At 49.4% G+C, this 21,563-nt stretch overlaps 1 protein-coding gene across 1 annotated transcript; it reads right to left on the bottom strand.

The window, feature by feature from the left end:
• Nucleotides 1–10,952: 10,952 nt before the first annotated feature.
• MYOC (myocilin) lies at nucleotides 10,953–21,298 on the bottom strand. The gene is made up of 3 exons (XM_081025404.1): nucleotides 20,593–21,298; nucleotides 13,504–13,629; nucleotides 10,953–12,344 (listed from the first exon to the last, which is right to left on the bottom strand). Exons 1-3 carry the CDS (start codon nucleotides 21,152–21,154, stop codon nucleotides 11,560–11,562), a joined length of 1,473 nt encoding a protein of 490 aa, XP_080881530.1. The 5' UTR covers nucleotides 21,155–21,298; the 3' UTR covers nucleotides 10,953–11,559.
• Nucleotides 21,299–21,563: the final 265 nt, after the last annotated feature.

Genomic DNA, 21,563 nt, shown 5'->3' with positions numbered 1-21,563 from the left:
TATTATATCATATTATTTTTATTACATTACATTATATGTGTTATATTATTATATTAAGACCTGGTCTTATAGTGAAATAAGACCGGGTCTTATATTAATTTTTGCTCCAAAAGACGCATTAGAGCTGATTATCCGGCTAGGTCATATTTTCGGGGAAACACGGGATGTTTGTATTGTTCATATCTTTGCCAGCACGTTCATAGTCATTCTCACGTACACAAACGAACTGTAAGGGATTTTATTTATCATGTATTCAGCTTGTAGAGTGAGGCACCGAGGGTATTTCCTCACCTAAAATCCCAGCCCCAGCCCCGGGAAGACCAGTCAGTCCCTGATGGCTTGTGTGCCTTCCTTACTCATGGACACTGACCCTTAAACACGTGATACTCAAGTGCTAATAAGCGCTGCCTTGATAGCCAAGCTTTTTAGTTTAAGGCGTTTCTCTAAACGTGCTCTCAGTTGGCATGACGGATGAGGCAGGGAACACAAACCTGTGCCCACCTGTAGTCACCACTTCACATGAGTCACTTCTTACTAATTCACTCCCATTGCCACTGTTTTCCATAGTCAAGTCCTAGAATTCAATCCTAAATTTTAGGACGTACAAAGTAATCAGGGATATACCTTGTGTGGCCTTCATCTGCGAGCCACCAGCTTTGTGCCACTCAGTGGGTTGTGTTAACTTGAAATGCCACTAATCCCTTAGGCCCTTTGTTAGCTCGGACCAACAATGGACAAAATGGCGAGAAAAACCTACCCAGTGAAAGGAAGATCCAGGTATAATTGCTGCTCTGCCGTTCGGTCATACAAATCTCATCTCTGGCTTCTCTGACATGGCAGCTACACCCATAGATGCTGCAGATAGCAAAGGACCGTAGGTTTGGTCCACATAAACTACACATCTGTGCCCCTTGCACTGATCCAGTAAGGGGGAGGAGGATGTGTTTTTTGTCCTTGGTTAATAAAGTCTGCTTTGTGATGGAGGAAAAGATTCGGGGAATAGGGCTGGAGAAGGAGAGGGTGGGATAGTTTGAAAGGGTATTTTATTGTTTTCACATTACAAATTACAGAAAGCTCTAACGTGGCTGGAGGCAAGACTTAAAAGGTAGAATCAATGTACCATGGATTAAAGTTGACAGTAGACTGTCAGAATTGAAGTGGACTCGACATAAGGTCACCAGTGACCTTTCATGCTTTCATTGCTGCATATTTCAGAGCTTCCTAGCATTTTCGGTGTTTTCACATTCCCTTTGGCATCTCCTACCCGTGGTCTTCAGTTAACCACAGGTTACCTGTTTGTGAAAAGCATCTTAATTTGATTATGTTTTAGGTTCTTTAAGAACTCTCAGCCATCAAATTTCTGGTTGTCATGTGAAATAGAAAAGAGCAGCATTGTGACATCTTAAACGTTACACTGGCCATTTTAGCCTTTGTGTGTTCCTTCCTTTACATTGCCAAAGAGAAAGTTTCCTTGGCCCTTTTCCTTCCAACCATTGGTCTTCATTCTCACCGTCGGGGGTAGGGCTGAGTCTGCCGCTGCTGCTCAAAGCAGTGACTCTGGTTTGCCTGAAATACCCAGGAGACCATGGCATTTGATTTCAAGGCAAGAGTGCCATTGGTCGTCGGCCTTTCCTGGGGTATGATGAGTAGATGTTCTGTTCTGTGGTAGGGTGAACATGACATGGCGTCACTTGGATTCTTAAGTCCTCAGATCTTTCTGGACTGGTGGCCGGTCAAAGCGTTAATCAAAACTATGGTTGCCTTGTTGCTTGCTTTTAGGTGCACCTTTATTTTCCATCCAGTCTTGATGAAGCCCACGCCATTTCTTTGAGATGCCGGCTAAGCTGGTCTTACAGATGGTGAGTACTTGCCCCAGCCTTTCACTGCCTTTCTCAAATGCATCCATATCCCTTGGCAAGAGACCGGCAAGAGGCACTGTCCTCACAGTACGGCTTCCCCTGAATCTCAAAAGCTTGCAATACCCAGCCTGCTGGTTTATTCCCATCCACCAGAATCCCACCCCAGCTCACCACCAACGCAAATTTTACCTGGCCGTTGCAGCATGCCGAGGGCTGTGTTCCCCTTACCACCAGACGGGGCTTCTATGCCTGGTAATCCAGCGCCCAGGCTCTGGAGTCCGCTTCCTCAATCATTACTGGTGCCGTCGCGTTAGGTTGGGTTCCCTGGGAAACAGACCCTGAGATGAGAGCGTATGTGCAGGCAGTTCCCTGGGGGATTGCCCTCTGCGTCAGTAGCTGTCAGACTGAAATGAGATGAACTGCAACGCAGTTACAGGGAAGGCCTCGGAGGGAGGCGGGGGGTGGGCCTTCATACCCACCGTGGTCAGTCATTGGCTGAGGGCTGTCCTTTATCTCCAGGGGTGGGCCATGAACTTGGCTGAGCCAGCTGTCTTCAGCTGAAAGCAATGCCTGGAGAGGGACCCAGGCCAGCAACACCCGCTGCAGCTAACAAATGAGAGTCTGAGATGGAGCGGGGCCTGGGTAGCACACAGCATCTGCTGCCCTGTGGGTGCTCCGACACGGCAGTGAACACAGACCACATCCCTGCTCTCCATGTTTAAACGGGGCACTCAGGAAGCCACCACTGTGGGCAACGGGAGGAAACCAGCCATGCAGACGTTTGGGGTAAAAGAATTCCAGGCAGGGGCGACAGCGGCAGTATCCCCGGACTTCGGGGAACAGTAAGGACGCCAGGTGGTTGGAGCCCAGTGAGGAAAAGGGGGCGTGATCATTCAGGTCAGAGAAATTGGGGATGGGGGCAGGAAGAAGATGGTCTTGGATCTGGAAGACCATTGTGAGGCTTTGGCTTCTCCCCTGAGATGTAAAGCACTGGAAAGTGGAGAAGTAACATGACGGGACTGAGACAGAAGGGTTGCTCTGGCCGTGATGGCAGTGGACTGAGGGCAGACCCCACGCCCAAGATGACAGCGAGTTGTGGACCGGGGCGCTGAGCAGTGGCTGGATGCTGGGCTTCACGTCAACAGTAGAGCTGAATGTGGTCATGAATTTCAAGTGAGACCAGTCATCAAGTCGTGTGCTTTTCTCTGGCCACATACAGCTGCCTGGGTACAGGCATCCATTAGATACAGGGGTGAGTGTAACGTGGGGTGGCGCTCAGCCCAGCAAGTACAAAGACTCAAAAGTGGGTCCAGGGAGCTGCCTTGAGGGACTCCTCGTCCCACGTTCGTGCTGGTTACCCTATTATCTCAGCTGCGTGTGTGTCTATAAAAATTACATCGGCCTTACAAATTTTGCAGAGATTGAGACTGACCATTCACGGTCGAGAGCTAGAGCCACATACACTTTTGCTGTTGTAGAGGTGGCAAGAAAATACGGTGCCTACTGGTGCCTTTGCTTTGCAGCTCCAGTGTCCCTGTGAAGCCCAGAAGGGTCACCTGTTACTCTGTTTTTCCACGAGGCTCCCTGTCCGTTTTTGCTTGTCCTCACCAGAAGCCCTACCACCGAAATATCCTCAGTCTTATTTTCCATTCAAGTGGGAGCCTCACGGAGAAGTTTCAGTGCCCTTATATTTAATCATAACATGTAGTAGTTGCATTTATTCTCTTGCTTCTGAAAAACACAGATTCTCGTTTGATTTCACGTACGTGTTTTTTGAGTAGAAACTGTAGCTGTTAAGCTTAACGGATGTGTTAAATGGCAGCTTCACCACGTTCTCTCACAAGTAGCAGATTTCTTGTTTCACTCTGGTCAGTGTAAAGAAACACAGACTCTCCCGCTGTTGGATTGCTTTATTCCCAGGACCTCTCCTCACCCCTCAGAAATGTACCCTTCACGTCTGGCCGTTGGGATTCGGAAACCTAAGATCGGTATGGACCGTCATAAAGCACGGCCAGTACGGGAGGTAGAGATTTTCCCAGACTGCATGTCGTTCATCACTTCAGCCCCCCCAGCTCACTCCGAAGCCCAGACTTTGGTCTCCAAAGCTGTCGGGCCAACACAGCAACAAACAAACACAAAACGGACCATTTTAACACTGTGTCCCTTCTGAAGTCGACATCCAATAATTGTTTCCGACATATTCAAACCCAACACAGGGATTTGTTTGTAAAACCCTTCACAGTTTAAGAGTTTGGTAAAGGTCTGGCTAAAGGAAACAGACGGGAACATAATGTCCTTGCAGATTCTGATTCAATTTAAGTAAATTGCTGGGCTCTAACTGGCAAGCCCTGGGGTAAGAGGGAGGGGGAAATGGGCACCTGCTTTCAAAAAGTATATAGATAGGTTTGTAAGGAAAAGGCTTATTCATGGTATGTGAGGGGTAATATCTGTATATGCACACACACATTCATAGTCCTACCTGGACTAAACACACATACTAAACCATTTAAAAATACCACCACCCCCCAAAAAAAGGAAAATTAGGGGTTTTTGCAAATACTTTCTCAATCCTCACAACTGCCCTTGGAGAAAGAGAGTATTACTCCTATTTTATAGGTAAGAAAACTGAGGCTCATAGAAGTTAAACTACTTGCCCAGGGTCACTCAGCTCAAAAGTGAGAGGCGTGCCATCAATCAACTTCTTTCATTTCAAAGCCAAAGCACCTGTCAGCTCAACCGAAAGGCTGTCCATCAGGAAGGGGTGGGATCAAAGACTGATGGTGTTGGGAGGAGGGGTGTACGTGAATTGCCATTTTTCAAACGTAGTCAATAGACGTTGGTCAAGATGTCATGTTTACCAGTGTGTACGTTGGTGCTTTTTCCCTGCCAAGGTGAGAGAATGCCCTCCCCCAGCTTGGCACTCCAGACCCACCCTCCCCTGCCCTTGCTTTCTGGATTTGTCATCAAGGTCATATCCACAGGGATAATTGTGTCAGCTGCTACCTTCTAAGGGTGCAAATCAATCCCATTAACTCAAGTTCCTGAGAGAGATTGCCTACAAGAGGATAAAAGACTCAAGGGGAGGCAGTGAATTGATGGTGGTGGTTTCAACCTTTCCCTTCTCTGAGGAGGTGGAGAGACTGAAATGTGGGTCCAGGCTCTGTCATAAGAGCCTTTCTTTCCAAGACCATGAGTTGAAGTGTGGAGGGGTTTCTAGACCGAGCTCTTCTGGCATCAAAAGGTACATCAGCTGGACTTCCTCTTAAGCACATCCTTTTCCAGCCACGAGATGAGGCTGGCCAGCTCAGGCCATTGCAATTCATGCTCTCAGGATAGCGGTGTCTCCATATTGACCTCGTATCCTGCAACCATGCTAAACGCTCTTAACTCTGCCAGCTTGTTGATAGATTGCTTAGGATATTGTACATTTGTACGTAGTTGGTAATGGAGATGAATAGACAGTTTTACTTTTTTTCCCTAGTCTGTATTCCTTTATTTCGTTTTTCTTATGGCACTGGCTCCAATATATTTTTGAGTAGAAGAAGTGTGAGTAGACTTACTTGCCTTATTCACCATGAAGGATGAGTGGTGTTTTTGTGTTTTTGTGTCTGTGTGTGTTTTTGTAACAGACTTATCTTCAGAGCAATTTTAGGTTCACAGCAAAAATTGAGCAGAGGGTACAGAGATTTTCCATACACCCCCTACCCCCAACACACGGACACTCATTTCCTGTTCCCTGGGAGATGGCACCAAGGCAGAGCGTAGGGCTGCTGGCCCCAAAGTGGAGAGAGTGTCTCAAGCCAGACAGACCGAGGTTCACATTCGAGCTCCTGCCCTGGGGAAGCCACCGAGTCTCCCCACTCATTCGACGGGGACCTTAATGCCTACCTTGCAGAGTTACTGTGATAGCAGATAAGATCATATGAAGATACCCCCCGGTGGCCCGCGGTCAATGGGTGGCCACTTTGGTTTCTGTTAATATCAAGGCCCTGGTGTCTGTGCCAATACCTGGTCCCAGCTCTGCCCATGTCCCCTTCCTGTGCTTCAGAAGGTGAAGTGCTCTGGAAGAAAGCTCTGTGGGTGTCAGCGATGCCCAACAGGCCTATGAGGGAAGGGCTCCACAGTAGTGTCACCCATTAGAGGGGAAGCAGCGCGGGACGGGGCCCAGATGTGCAACCCGGGGAGTCAGTTCACCTCTCTGGGTCTCCATGTTTCCCGGTTACCTGGGGTAACCGCAGCTGCCCTCAGTTTCCGAACTACAAGGTTGGAGTGATAACGCCTGTACCTAAACTGTGGGGAGGCCTCACGCTTCCTCCATGGCAGGTATGTGAGGACACAGCTGCCGTCTGACAGGGCCGGGGCTCGTGGAGTGGGGATGGGCACGGGTGGAGGGGGGTCTGCAGGGAGGACCCAGAGAACCCGGCACTGAAAGTCCTTTGCGAACCTTGTGTGCTGGACCCAGGTGGGGCCTCCCTCTGACACCTGGCGCTTGGGTTTTAGATTCACAGGTGCGGTGTCCTCAGCGCAGAGCCATGGCTCAGAAGAGCCCCACACGCAGCGGCACGCACTTCCCCTTCGAGGACCTGGCCTCTGAGGTGACCAGGCGCAGAGTCACCATGACCACCAGGTACTCAGCAGGGTCGGGGTGAGGGCCTGAAGCTGAAAGAGACGCTGGTTTATGCAAATGTATTCAAGTGGATTTAAATGTATCCGTCCACAGCAGTGAGGAGGCGGATTTTGTGGATGAGAAACCACGATGTCGTCCACGTGTCACCCACTTTGGGAAACAGAACTTTCTCATGGGGTCCTTCAAGAGGTGATGAGATGAGTGCTGGAAAGAATCCCAGATATGTGGCTGTTTCCTGGTGGTAGGGTCAGCGGATAAAACAGGAGGCCCTGGTAGAGTTGAACCTGACATAAATGACAAAAAAAAAGATGGGGGCTTCGGTACGTCTGTGCAATATTTGAGATATACGTCGAGTAAGAATTAGTCATTGTTGATCTGAAATTCTGAAATGCCCATTGACCTGGGTCCCCTGTATTGTCATTTGTTCAATGTGGCGCATGGTTACTGTGGGGTGCCCTCGCCTCTCTGGTCTGAAATCCCCAGGTGCCCGAGACATCCGTATGTAAAGGTGTGTAAAGGACACATGAGGGCTCCGATTTACATTAAAACGGAGCTCTGTGGACATGGACACGTGGCCAAGGGCCACTCCTTAGCTGTGTGTCATGAGGTCCTGTGGCTCTAGAGGTGGAACCCGCCTGATGGGGGGACAGGAGCTGCGAAGCCAGAGAAAGCCAGAGGGGCTTCTCCGCTCGCAGCAAACGCTCATTCATGTGTTACCGTTTACTTGTGTTGGTCATGTGGATTTATGGATTATATTATCTAGTCTTAACGACTGTCACCCTCAAATGAGACACATAACTGGCCTGACCAAATTCCTGCCAAGAAACCTGAGTTGAAATCATTCTACCAGAGCTGACACGGCTGAGCTCTTTGTCAGGTCTAGTATGATCTTAAACATAATGACTTTATTAAACCTGATATATTGGCCAAAAAAATTAAAATGACTGGTCTGAAATATGGCCCTCTATCCAATATTGTTCACAATGCTTCTTGAACTTAGAGTTTGTTGGGATGTAAGGTATTAGTGAATTGATAACTAAGAAATTATACATAATTTTTAACATCGATATGAGGTGTTGGAGACCTTTCTAGATTGGGGTATGTGGCAAATTTGTCACCACTGCTTTAGATGTGAGAGTGGGCCTTGTCTCCAGGGGCTGTGGTCACTGTACTCTCACATACACTGAAGGAAGAGACCCCACAATTCTGGGGCCTCTCCTAGCCCACACATGACCCGTCCCTGTCACCCCACATCCCCTGAGCAACACTGGGGATCAACTCTGACCGAGAGATGAGGCAGTGCACTTGTGGGCAGGAGATGGGAGTTTGATTCCAGCCCTGCCTTTTCCTAGCCACAGGACCGGGGCAAATAGCCCTCTGTCTTGGCTTCCTCGGCTGAAAAACTTGCGGTGAGGGGTGCTGAGAATCTGCATGTAGTTCCTTTCAAGTTCACTTCCATCCCCTGGGACATAGCAGGTGGTCGGGGAACAGTTAAAGTGGCATCTTTAAGTACTTGACGGGCTAGTGCTTTTTCTTCAAAGGAAGGGTTGGCCGGGGCCCTGGGTAGGATGGAGAGGAAAACCCGGCCGGCTGGGGGTGGGCGGTCAGTTAGGCAGAAAGGAGAGGTGAAGGGAGCCTACAGCCCAGTTGGCCAGAGAAGAGCTGGAATGCCAACCAAAGCTGGAGAGCGAGATTGCCCTGGGCTGAGATGACAGACAGCTGGCTGCCAGGGGTGGAGCCCGGGCCCATTGGTTCCACGGGACCAGGGCTGACAGCTGAGTCCTCTCTCAGAAGCACTGACTCATAGTTAAAGTATAACAGTGTGTGTCTCATTTTTATCAGGTGACCGCTGTCAGCGTGGGTACATGGGTCAGGAAGGGTGTCCTTTGGAACGGGAAGTGGTTCTCTTAAGGGATTAGGGTCTGGGGGGTTTCTTTTCTTTGTCTTTTGAAAAATTCTGTATTTAAATAGCATTCCTTGTGCCTTTCCTCCCAGAGAAGAGATGCTTACCAAGAAAAGTGATGAAGCCAGGGAGAAGTTGTCCGATTTGGGTTTGGAACAAACCCCTCCCCCTGGCACGGCCGACCCCCCAGTGCCCCGAGCCCCACCTCCTTCTCCAGCTGAGGAGCCCAAAGTCTCCTAGGCATGTAAAACGTCAGTCATTTGGAAGTGGACTTTGACATAAAACTCCAGAAAACTGTTTCCAGGAATTTTTTGGCTTGTCTTTGAAGACTGTCTTGGAAGAGCTTTGTTCCTTCTTTCCTGTATTTCTTCTCTTACACCCGCCCTGGGCCATGGGTACCCTCACAAATGCACTTGGAATCGTCCTTGGTTCTTCAAGCCAAGTCCCTGATATGTGTATATATTTGACCTTGGATTTATGCCTTGCTGTAGAAAAGTTACGATAGTTTTTGAATTAAAGAAAAATGATCAGGCCTCAATGTTTGTTACTAAATCTGGATGATGAAAAGTCCAGGCCTTTGTGACTTGAAAGAGCTGAGCTCCAGAGAACCCTGAAATATTTGAGGTTTCAAAACTCAGCCTGGGACACCCCAGTTTTACAGACTTTTGTGCTAATGTGACTGACCCGTCTCCGGTGCGGGCGCTAGGCTGGTTGCATTTCATATTTATGAACAATATTTTCCACATGTGATTCTAGGAGATGTAAGTGAATTTCAGACTCTGTAACAGAGAATTATGTCACATGTCAGGAGCTGTTAAATGGAAACATTTTTTAAAAAATAGTAAGACAGGGTGAGGAAGATTAGACTTGGTAGAGGAAGCAGCAGGTCAGTTCTAATTTTAAACAGGGTCATCTGGGCACAGCTCGTTAGGGAGGTGACACTGACTACAGACTTGAAGACAGTGATGGAGTTAGGTGTGTGGACATCTGGGACAGAGGCAAGAGCCCGTGCAAAGGCCTCACAACCAACGTGTGCCTGGTGGATACAAAGGAGGGCAGGAGGCCAGTGGGGCTTGGCTGGAGTAGAGGGAGTAGGGGGAGGGCGTTAGAAGATGAAGTCACAGTGGTGGGGGAAGAAGGTAGATCGTGGGGGCTTTGTAAGGACTCTGACTTTTGAATGGGATGGCAAGCCCTGGAGGGCTTTCAGGAACGGAGAGGCATGATCCGGCTTGTGTTTTAATGGGGTCACTCTGGATGCTGTGTGGAGCATAAGCTGTAATGGGGAGGGAGCAGAATGCCAGAATCCCTGTAATGGGGAGGGAGTGGAATCCGGGAGGAAGAGGATGGTCATTTGGACAAGTAGCAGCTGGGATGGTGAGAAATGCTTCTTGCACTTAAAGTTTATTGCGATGTAAGATGTTAGTAAATTCATAACTAGGATATTATACATAATAGTTTAACATCGATATGGGGTGTTGGAGACCTTGACGGATCGGGGTACGTGGCAAATTCTGAATACATGTATTTGAAGACAGAACCAACAAACGTTTCCGATGGGGTGGGTGTGGGGTTATGAGAGAAAGGAGGAAAGGATTTGGCCTGAGTATCTGGTGGGTTGGTGTCTCCATCAGTTTCGGGAAGAGCAGATGTGATTTGCCTGAGGGGGGTGGGGTAGGAAAGCTCAGCAATTCTGGTTTTGCTGTTGTGATATGTCTAAAGGACATTTAAGTGGAGACGTCAGGGGGGCAAATGAATCCATGAATCGGGAGTTGTTTCGGGGGTGACGTCTCAGCTGGAGATACACATGTGACGAGCCATCAGCCCAGCGAGAGCACTTCATGCCTTGATACATGGTGAGAACACCAGAATCACGAGACCCTACATTGAGTCCCAGGGCACGCACACCTTAAGAAGTGGGTACTATGTGATGGCTAATTTTATGTGTCAACTTGACCGGACCAAGCAGTGCCCAGATGAAATGTTTCTGGGCACATCTGTGAGGGTGTTTCCAGATGAGATTAGCCTTTGAATCAGTGGACCCGGTAGAGCAAGTGAGCCCCCCGCAGTGTGGGTGGGTGTTGTCAAAAATCTGAATTAACTGAAAACATGCTAATGGGACGGAGGCCAAGCTGAACTGTCAAGAGAAAGTGTCCTACCATGACGTATAATGGCCTTTCCAGATAGAAATTAAGTTCAGTTGTTAGAAAATAAGGCTATAAGGTTTGCTTCCCTGAGGTTGTGGTTTATGAAATTCATGCACAGGACAGCAAACGAGAACCAGAGTGGAAGTAGGGTGAAGAGAGGGTGGGCTGGGGAAAGATGAGAAGACAGTTCAGGGAGGAGCAAGAGCACCAGGAGGTGGGGGGTAGGAAGGTGTGAATTCCATTATTTGCCGGGTGTCATCCTGGGAGCACCTCAAAATGAGAGGAAAGCCTCTGACACACACACACACACACACACACACACACACACACACACACACCACCTGAAGTCACAGTTCCCAAGCCAAAGCGATTATCTGATAGTTGGAATCCGTACTCTTACACAAAGTAACTCACAAAGTGAAGGGAGAATGTGTGTCAGAGCATTTTATTTCAGGGGCAAAGGTTACATAATACCCACCTGGACTCTGCCTGAAGCATCAGAAGCCAACTATAGTAAATGCACCATGTATGTGTTCAGAGCTGGTCACAGAGCTTTCCGCCTTCAGAAGTGCTGCTTTTCACTGGCTTGTGGTGACCATGCAGCAGGCAAGAGCCTGGGACGGCCCGGATTCCACACGGGGCAGTCTCTTTTTCCTCAAACTCTTCACCTGCAAACATAGCCTCTGTAGCCCCACCGGAGGCCATTTACAAAAAGCCTTGTGGTTTCCAGGAAGAAACTACTATGCATGACAGCGTTTGCCCCAAACCACCAGAAAACGGAAACTATTTTGGCGATCAACACCCCTTTCAAAGCAGACGGAAGAAAATGATATCTACTGTGAAACTGTCTGAATCCCCAGATTGCTCTTCCCATACCGTGGGCCACGGCGACAGCGCCCATTCTCCCGGGTTCACAGAAGCTTGGAAAGCAGAGCAAAGCTGCACGGGCTTTGGCTAGCGGGCTGACCCCTCGGGAGCCCTGCACGTCGTGCCCATCTGCCCTTCCCGACCCAGCTCGGCGGCTCGTCACATCTTGGACAGCCTGACGTCGTAGGTGACCATGTTGAAGTTGTCCCAGGCGAAGAGCTTCTTCTCCAGGGGGTTGTAGTCGACCATGCTGCTGTACTTGTAGTGGTTCTTGAAGGGGATGCTCAGGGCCTTGCTGCTCTCCGTGGCTGTGTCGTAGGCGAAGTTGATGGTGGCCTCTGGCGCCGAGTAGCTGCTCACCGTGTACAAGGTGCCACAGATGACAAAGGCGTTGGCCACCGACAGCTTCCGGATGTTCGTCTCCCAGGTCTGTTCCAGTTCCAGGCTCTCCGGGTGCAGCTTGGAGAGGACGATGGCGCCTTTGGCCTCCTCTGTGCTGTAAATGACCCACAGGCCCGTCTCGTCCACCGCCAGGTCGATGTCTGTGTAGCCGCCCCAGGAGTACGGGAACTGTCCGTGGTAGCCAGCTCCGGGGATGTCCTTCTCTGCCTTCACTGACTCGGTCTTCAGCTCGTACCTGACCACCGTTCTGGACGCGGCCCCCTGGAAGTAGAGGCTGCCCCTGTAAACCACGGCGCCTGTGCTTTCCAGCGGCCTGGGCAGCATGTGGACCTTGGAGGGGTAGCCCTGCGTGAACTGACTAACGAGGTGGTACTCGAACACCTGCCGGACGGCCGTGCCCACCGTGTCGATTCTCCACGTGGTGTTCTGCGTGTAGGGGGCCACGGGCTTCGGGTCTCGCATCCACACGCCGTACTTGCCCGTGATGCTTTCGGCTGTTCTCAGAGTGACAGGCTCTCCTACCCAGATGAGGTCTCCACATCCTGGTGAATTCAAAAGAAAGCAAGGCGTGACAGAGGTGACGGAAGCGAGAGCCCCAGAGACAGACTGTCAGGGTTGAGATCCCGGCTGTGACACCTGCTGGCTATGTGACTCTCAGGAAGTCACTCTGCTCTCTAAGCCTCAGTTTTCTGAGGCTTAGGAAAGAGGATCGTAATATGTTTGGGTAGTGGGGCTGTTTACGTTTTAGCTGTAACCAGGCATGTTAAGTGCTTTGTTAGAGTAAATGGCCGGGGAATGTTATGTAATCAATATGTGATCAGAGTAGAACTGAGACAGAAGGTTGCCCAGAGGGCTTCAAGCTGTATTTTCATATTCAAGTTATGCTGGCCAGGATCCCGTGGGAGTTCATCATATTACTCTTGATGGCCTTTCATGTCTGATGTATTTCATGATTTTAAAAAATGAGACCAAGACCAACTCATTACAATCATCTCTATAAAACAGAGTTTTTCAAGCCCGAACCCGTAGACCACATATCTTGGGCATGATTTTAACGACACTAAAATCTTAATATACATGTAATTTCAACATGTAGGGAGGAGGTGGTTGAAAACTTCGATTTCGCGGAATTACAAGTAGCTGTCCTTTAATGGAAACCGTCAATGTTCTTATAGAAAGTGCTCGTCGCCCGGGGACTCGTAGTTTGAATATTTCAAAGCTCCCCATCTCTCTGTGTGTGTTTCAGTGCTAGTAGCAGTGATAAAGCTAGTCAGTGACGTGGAGAGACACGGTTTTTGAAAACCATAGTCCTGTCTTCAAGTCAGGCTCTCAGGAAAGAGCTGGGAAAGGGGCATCCGTGTTCTTCCCAAGTCCCCAAAGTTCAGAAAAGATACCCTCAGTAACAGACTGAGATGGTACATGGTGTCCATTAGGGCCTAAGATGGAGGACTGAGGGCTTTATGGAAAAACGTCATTTTTCAGGTGTCATCAATCCCATGTGACAATCAAGTGGGTGAAAGAAGCACCTCCCTCATCTTCCCCCCGCCCAGCCCACCATCCCAAGTGTGGGTGGAAAGGTACAGGGCTTTGCTGGGGAAAGATCGACTTCCTGCCAATGTGCCCCGGAAAAAGAGTAGGATACAGGACTAGACACAAATAAAGACCACATTGGTACAGAAGAGAAGAAATTGAACTTCATACCAGTGTCCCCATCTTCACTCCTGGGATGGCCAGACGTCGGACTCGCCAAGATTTGGGAGGCAGGAACCTCACTGAACTCGGACTTCAGTTCCTGGAAGTCCAAGTTCTCCAAATTCCATCTAGAAACTATACGAAAAGAAAGAGACGATATTGACCGTGAGGAAAGGTCACCCAGTGACGGTGCTGGGGATGGAATTCAAATACGCTTCCAAGGGTAGGATGGTGTTTGAGATTTCAGATCATCCGTGGGGGGAGGGGAAAGGGCGATAAAACCAGACAGGCCTTTGCTGACAACGGTCAGAGCTGGCAGATGGCTACCCTGGGGTTCCTACTGTTTGCTCTACTTTTGTGAATGGTTCAAAAATTCCATAATAAAAAGCTCACAGATAAGAAATCGCATCGTCACGTGCCGATCACAGAGTAGGCTCTTCAAAACGAGATAGAGGCAGCTAGTACACCATTAAAATCATTCCCATTAGATGGTCTGGCTTCCCAGTAGATGAGGTATATGACTTGGGGATACTGGGAAGGCCCTCAGCCTCTTCCCAGGTGCCTGAAATCAGGCCACGAACAGTTCCTGGCATGAATGAGGGCTTCTCTCCTTGCCGTAATGCAAATGTGCCTGTAAGAAGAGCGTAGTGTCACAGTCTCTATGGAAAGATTCTGTGCGATCTCTTTCTGAGACCAGTTTTGGACATGGACAAAAGTGTGCAGGATTCCTGCAGGAATTGGGGGGTGGGTTAGAGCCCTGGAGAAGGGAAGCGGTGCAGATGACACTGGTTAGACAGTCGTCACAGAGTGTCACACATTGCTGCTTTGGCTTAGGGGTACAGTCATCCAGGGGTCTTCGAATACAAGGGAAAAGCAATAGCCACATGGAGCAGGCTTTGCTCTTTTACAATGTAAATCTGATTGAGATTCAGGTGTCGTGAGGCTAGCAGGTCAGGAGACGATTGCCAGGGAAAAGAGTACGTTATACTCGCTGACCACCAGAGGAGATTCTGTAGCATACTGGGGAGGTAATTTGGTTGCTCAAATATCCCTTTCCCAGCCTGAAGTCCCATGGAGGTGAGGAAACGCCTCTGCCCTTCACTCTAAACATCTCCTTGACCTAGGAGGTCACCCAGGGCAGAGGCTGACCCACTAGGTAGCTTCCTCGTCCAACCTGGGACGTGCCCCAGCTGCTTCCCTCCCCCGATCCCACATACTGCCAACTCCTCAGTCAGCACGGGAGAGGGACAGGGCGCCCCACGTCCCCTGTTGTTCTGTGCTGCTGGGAAAAGGTCAGAGTGAGGCGCCCCCTTCCTCTACAGGGGCCAGCAGCGCTGTCTGTACCCATCCCTGCCTCCTGGACCCCGGACCCCGCCCTCTGTCTGCCCTTCCTAGCGCCCTCACGTCTCTCCTAGGTAGTAGGGCCCTGACCCCTTCTGTCAGGAGCAGCCCCTCTGCTTCACCTGCACTGAGTGGAGGCTCAGAGAGGGCGGCAACCCCTGGCAGGGCCATTTCTCCAAGTCAGGTCACTGAGCAGTTTCCCTGAGCCCTTTCCCTTCTCTTTGTACCTTTCCTTAGACACCACAGACTATTCCTCAGGAGAATTCAATCAAACTTTCCTTTCATTGTTTCCATGAAGTCTCAGAATGCAGGAGCTGGTTTCAGGCAATGGTGAAGTGGGAGAGAAATACTGCCATGCATCCGTACAAAAGGTCTAGAAAGTTCCCTCGCTCCACTCCAGCTCCCTGCCCCTCAGTTCTGTCACCCACAGTTGCCAATGAGGGTCATGGAGCCACCCTCCCCTGTACCCGGCTCCTTCCTCTGTGCCCCTGAAACAGATTATTTTATTTCGTGAATATAGCTAGGATGGTCATATAATTTTGTGACTTCCTGAGAGAAAGATGTATATTGAGAAAAGGAGAGGCACACACCTGCAAGTCAGTGGGAAGAAAATTAGGAAATGTCCTCTTTAGCCAGAGAGGGAATAAAGTGGGGGAAACAAAAAACATAAACAGTGTTTCGCAGGTGACTTCCTGAAGATAGCTAAAATATTGGCACTGAGATACTGAAATACAACATTCTTTGTGAAAAGAGATGATTAATAGGTATTTGTAGATCTTTCCACACTTCAGAGCAGTATCACATACATTATTTATGTAATCTGGTGTCTTCACAAGTTTCAGAATAATAGAATAAGACTTTAGAATTGGAGTCTGCCCCTACTGTAATTATTGCCACCACTTACTGTCTCCTAGGAGCAGGAACTGGGCTAGGTGCTTGCTATGTCCCTAGGTGTTGCTGTGTCTCACACAACAATCCTAAAAGTGAACTTCGTTACCTTTATTTTGCTAATGAAGAAACTGAGGCTCAGAGACGTTAAGCAACTTACCCACGGTCACACAGCTGGTGAGTGGTGGGACTAGGATTTGAACCCACATCTGCCACGGCCCTGGTAGTTGAGAACCTTTCCACCCTGTGGTGGGGAGGTGTGTCACGTGTAAATGTACTGCATCTCAGTGGCGAAAGCACCTTGGGTGCTCTGACAAGGCACTTCTCCTTTGAAGAGAGCTCAGTGCTAACCTTTCTCAGTAGAGGGCGCTGGAGGGACATTGTGGGAGGCAGAAGGTCTCCTGCATGTCCCGCAGGAGCTGGCGTGGCCGAGGGAGTGTGAGTGTGAGGACATCAGATAGAGCCCACGACGTGGTTCCCCTGTGACCCTGAAGCCTTGACCTGGCCTTCTTAGCACAGAACCCCAGTGCCCCTGCGCAGGGACCCCTCCTGGCTCTGCAGGGCTGCCCCTGAGACCCCTGTGCCCAGCCAAGGGTTACTGGCTGCTCCTTGGAAGCTGACCTTGGTGGCTGTGGACCAGCTCCGACCACATTCTCTCCTATCTGAGGGGCCGAACCCCATTCCTAATAAGAACCAAACCCCTTCAAGATTGTCCTGCCTCAGCCCGAGGGTGTGATGTCAAGTTTACTCAGACCTCAGAGTTGCTCTTTCCTTATTGTTAACAACTCTTTATATTAAACGTCCCCAACGTAAACTGCTCTGGTTCCTGCTGTGACTGGACCCAACTGCTACCAGAGGCTTCACAAGATCCTTGAGGACGACCCTTAGCATTTTGGTGAGTGACCCACCTGGAGCTGAGTTCCGACTCCAGGGGGGTTATTCTCACACGCAGCTCCCCAGGGGTGCACAGCACAGAGAGCCCCCAGCTCTTCCTCCCCCACTGCCCAAGAAGAGATGGCACAGGCACCGGCTGGAAGGACTCCCTTTCCTGGTTCCACCAAGACCCTCAGGGCTCTGAGTAGGAGGCCCTTTCTCTCTCTCTCCCTCCCTCTCTCCCTCTTCCTCTTCCTCTCCATTTGCCCCTCCTCCACCCCCTCTTTCATCACTCTTTGCAGGAACCACACCTCTTGTGCTTTTTGGAATAAACAAGAACCACAATAAAACATAATGTCAGGGCATGGCTTCCAGAATGACCGCAAAGCCAGTTCTCAGTTGGCAGGTGGACTGGTTGGATTGTAAGCCTGCTGGCTTCTTCTTGGTTGTATCAGCCAGGAGCAGCTGGCCACGGTCAGATTCCCAAAGTAGAGCTATCTAGAATGAGGACCAAAGCCTGTGGGAGAGGAGGCGAGGCCCAAAGGCAGGGACTGGGCAAGAAGTCGGAGCTTCCTAGCTCAGTGCCGCCATGGGCTGGCTCTGTGACTTTGGGAAAATTACTCAACCTCTCTGAGCCTTGGTGTCCTTAGCTCAAACTGGAAATGAAATGGTCCTCAGTAAGGATGTGTCAAAGCTAAGACTTCTCTGGAATGGTTCTAAATCACATCTCATTCTGGATGTGGGGTGGGGGGGGCAACAAAAAGAGGTTATGAAAATATTAAAGACTATATTGTATAGACAGCTAAACGTTTTTTAGGGCTTAGTTTCTATTACAGGTCAGGGCTTCTAGGGTTGAAAGGTTCATGTTTATTACAAAATTCTGACTAGTTTCTGCATGTTCTTCCCTATCTCCCTTACCTCTGTTTTATAGACTCCGTCTAGAGAGCCTAGCCTAGAAACTGAATTTATTAGCTTGTTTTTATACATTTATATGCCGAAGAAGAGGTGAAGAGCTGGCACACATGTATGTATGTATGTAGGTATATATACAGGCAAGTTGATGACTATAAACTACGTATGGGCAAATGTCATTGTAATGATTTTTGTAGTCATTTTCTCTCACTGCCTGCCAAGTTAGGTCAATACTATAAAAATGGAGAGGATGAAGAAAAAGAAGGCTGCCACCATCATTGCCGGTTGTCACTCGTTCTCTAGGAAAGTGAAGATCAGCTAGCAGACTCTTGTCTCTAGAATCGATGTGTGTTCTAGAAACGTTAAGTACATGTCGGCGCTTTGATCGTTAAATGACATTTTAAAACAGTAGTGGAGCTCAAGCAAAAGAAGCCCTTTGTAGCTACAATTCCATTATCTGGGAGGCTGCGCCGTGCCAGGTTTCCCCACGTGACTTCCAATCCAAGTGACAACCCCCCATGGGGGACTGTTATCCCCACGCTTAGGTGTACCGTGGAAGTGTCATATACCCACGGGGATGATGCTTGGCTAACAGAGAAGTGGTTCAGGGATGGACATCCTCTCTCTGCTACACTTTGCACAGGTCTGCTGCGGACGAACCTCGCAGGTGACCAACTGCAAAACACCCCCCTTTCTTTCCCTGTCTCACTGTCTCCTGCCCTCCACTTGTCCCTGGGATCGTGGTCCATAGAAGCCACTGCACACATGCCCTCATCCCAGTCTCTGGGGGAGGGGGCAGTGCAAAGCAGGGGTGCAATTAAGGGGAAAGTGTGGCTTCCTTTGTGACACTAATCACCAACCCGAGTTTATCTTTTGGTAATCTGTATTCTTCTACTCTGGGCTTATTGAAAAGGTTAACAGACATTTGGCTACAGAACTATTACTACAAAATTAGAATATATATACACATTACCTCAACTGATACACACATAGATAAACAAGCCATTTCCATGATTCTAATAAGAGCTTTTTTCTGTAAGACAATCACACGGTACAGGAAGTGATGGTGCCAATTTGAATTACAGGTGGGGTAAGAGAAAGCCCACCTGCTGAGGCCTTCCCTCTGTTCCCTCAGCCTCCCTAAGCCCTCACGCCCTACCCTCTGCACCACACTTATTGCCACCTCTCCATAAACGCACATCCGCAGGTAAACTCCAGATACCCAAAATACCCTCTCATCCTCAAATCCAGGACCTTGAAGCAGATCTTCTGTTGCAGGCATTTCTTTCCCTGATGTTCAAGTGTAACTTTTATCTTTAGGTTCCATGAACTAGAGGTCACCTCAGGTCCTGAAAGGTCACTGGACCTCACGCAGGTGCATTTTAGTCCTGGCCCTGCCACCAGCTGTCCCGGAGCTCACAGACCAGCTAAGTAACTTCTCTGGGCCTCAGTTTCCACATCTGCTCCCTAGGCCACATTCTAGCTCACATTCTTGTGCTAATGTAATTTCCTGCTCAGGAAAAAACCTACACTGCTCAAGAACTCCCACATTTGGAGTTCATTATAATGGGTTGTTGTTCTTATTTCAAAAAATAGAGCAGCTGGGGAGGACCAAAAGAAATATAAAATCAGAGAACACCTCTCATAAATTCCCAGGGACTTGTTAAACGACCACGAACAATAAAACAGACAAAACATTTCCTCTAATTTCACACACACACACACACACGCACACACAGGAACACTCATGCACACACACGCAGAAGGGTTTTTGTTGTGCATAGAGCTCCTTTGGTTCACAGTCTGAAATAACTGTCTCACGACATGTCTATTAATAAGGATTCCTTAACCCATCCTCAAAGACTCAAGTTCAAGTGTCAGCTCTACCCTGGATCAGCTCTGCAACCCGGTGCCTCTTAGCAACTGTCCACCTCACTTTCCATAGTTGTAAAAGTTAAAACTGGATCTCTTCCAACTCTAACAATAAAAAGATTAAAAAATCCTTTACAAGTCAGAGTTATTTTGCTGGGGCTTCGCAGTAATTATTATTTATGGTAGGAATATCCGTGCTGTGTGATAGGTAAGAAACCAAGGCGCAGAGGTTAAATGACTGGCCCAAGGTCACACCCAGGCATTGACTCTTGGGTTTTCTAGCCTCACACCGGGGCAAATGTGACTTTCATGTAAAGTCTTTTTAGAAAAGATTTTTCCATCATCGTATTGAGAAGATTTTCAAATGCATACAGAAGTTGAAAGAATAGTACAATTACTATTCACTTAGGTTTCACCAATTGTTAGGATTTTGCCATATAGTTTACCTTTCTATATGTTTACAGCCTTTGCTGAACCACGTGAAAGCAAACTGCAGACATCCTGACATCATAACCACATTATGAGTTCTTCATTATGAAGAACCACCAAGAGTTCTTCATAATGTAAGAACTCTAACATTAATCCAATTACGCAACCAACAAAGCAGTCTATATGCAAATTCCCTCAGTGACCCAAAACCTGCCCCTTGTGGTTTTCCCCTGGATGCGGGAGCCAATCTGGGTCACCCCATTCAGTCAGCCTATCTCTTTAGTCTTTTTTAATCTAGAGCAAGCCCCCACCTCCACCTCACCCCCACTTCCTTCTTTCCTTCCTTCCTTCTTTCTTTCCTTCCTTTTTTCTTTTTTCCTTCCTCTCTCCCTCCCTCTTCTCTCTCTCCCTCCCTCTTCTCTCTCTCTCTCTCTCTCTCTCTCTCTCTCTCTCTCTCTCTCTCTCTCTCTCTCTCTCTCTCTCTCTCTCTCTCTCGATGTCAGCATCTTTGAACAGACCAGACTAATTGTCCCATAGCTGGATTTGCTTGCTTGTTCCCTCATGATTGGACAACTTACAAAATAGTGACTATTGGGGGCACAATTTCACAAAAAATGACACAAAGACTGTTTTCCCCACTAAGTCAATTCATCTGCCTCCTGCTAGATGTGCAGTCTCCGGGGGAAAGGAGAGGGCAGGAAGGGCAGGCTTGGGCCACCAGCAATATGTCACCATGAGCCATGTCACCTTCTGGCCCCAGTGGCCCCCGAATCACATTCTTACCTTCCCTGGCTCCTGGTGACACATCCTGAGAGGCGCTGTGGGCCTGGAGACACTGTCCCCTCCTCAGCCTTTCTATCTCCTGGCTACTGCTTTCCAGCCTCCTGGCCAAATCCTCATTCTCTGCCCGAAGTTGCCTCTTCTCTTCCTCCAGAACTGACTGGTCTCGGAGAAGGTTGCTGTTGGCCGTCTCCAGCTCCCTGGTTTGGGTTTCCAGCTGTTCTCGCTCCCTCGTCAGGGTGTCCAGCTGCCTCTGCTGCCCCTGCTCCATCTCCGAGGGCTCGGCCACCTGGCCCAAGGTCAGCCGGTGGAGGACGCCCTCCAGGGCGGTAAGCCGGGCTTTGGTGACCTCCAGGTCTGCACGCTGGGCGCTGCTGTCCCTCTGCAGGTCCTGGATGGCTGACATGGCCTGGCCCTGCTCGGGGCAGCTGGCCTCGTTGGGACTGACCACACTGAAGGTGTACTGGCAGCGGCCACGCTGGTCGTTGGCTTTCCGGAGCTGGGCTGTCCTCGCCCCCACACCCCACAGCAGACAGGCCAGCAGCAGCAGCTGGGCAGCTGACATCTTGGGCCTGTAGCTGCAGTGCTGTGCACAGAGCCCTCAGAGCAGAGGCCGGCCGGGTGAGGCTCCCTCTGGAATGCTGTCCTCCACGGCAGGGTGTCTGGGTGGGTGGCCCTGCTGCTTCCTATATACTGGGGAGCCAGCCCTGCATGGTGGGGAGAGGTGGCCACGTGGGGCCGGGTGGGGCCATGCGCAGGGGGGTGTTTTCACACTGCCAGCAAGACGCTTAGAGAATGACCTTCCAGAAGTCTGTTTTGAATTTCTTTTGAGAAAAGAACGTCCCACTTTATGCACCCCACCTTCCCGTAATTGTGCCTATAGCCCCACCCTGTTTTGCATGCACACCCATTTCAGTCCACAGGACTGCTCGTGTGCCGATTTCAACGAGGGTTTTTTTCCACCTGATACATCC

This window comes from Rhinolophus hipposideros (assembly GCF_964194185.1).
Source record: "Rhinolophus hipposideros genome assembly, chromosome: 19".
Classification (NCBI taxonomy): Eukaryota; Metazoa; Chordata; class Mammalia; order Chiroptera; family Rhinolophidae; genus Rhinolophus; species Rhinolophus hipposideros.
The sequence above is the reverse complement of the archived record's forward strand: the minus strand, read 5'-3'. Positions and strand labels throughout refer to the sequence as shown.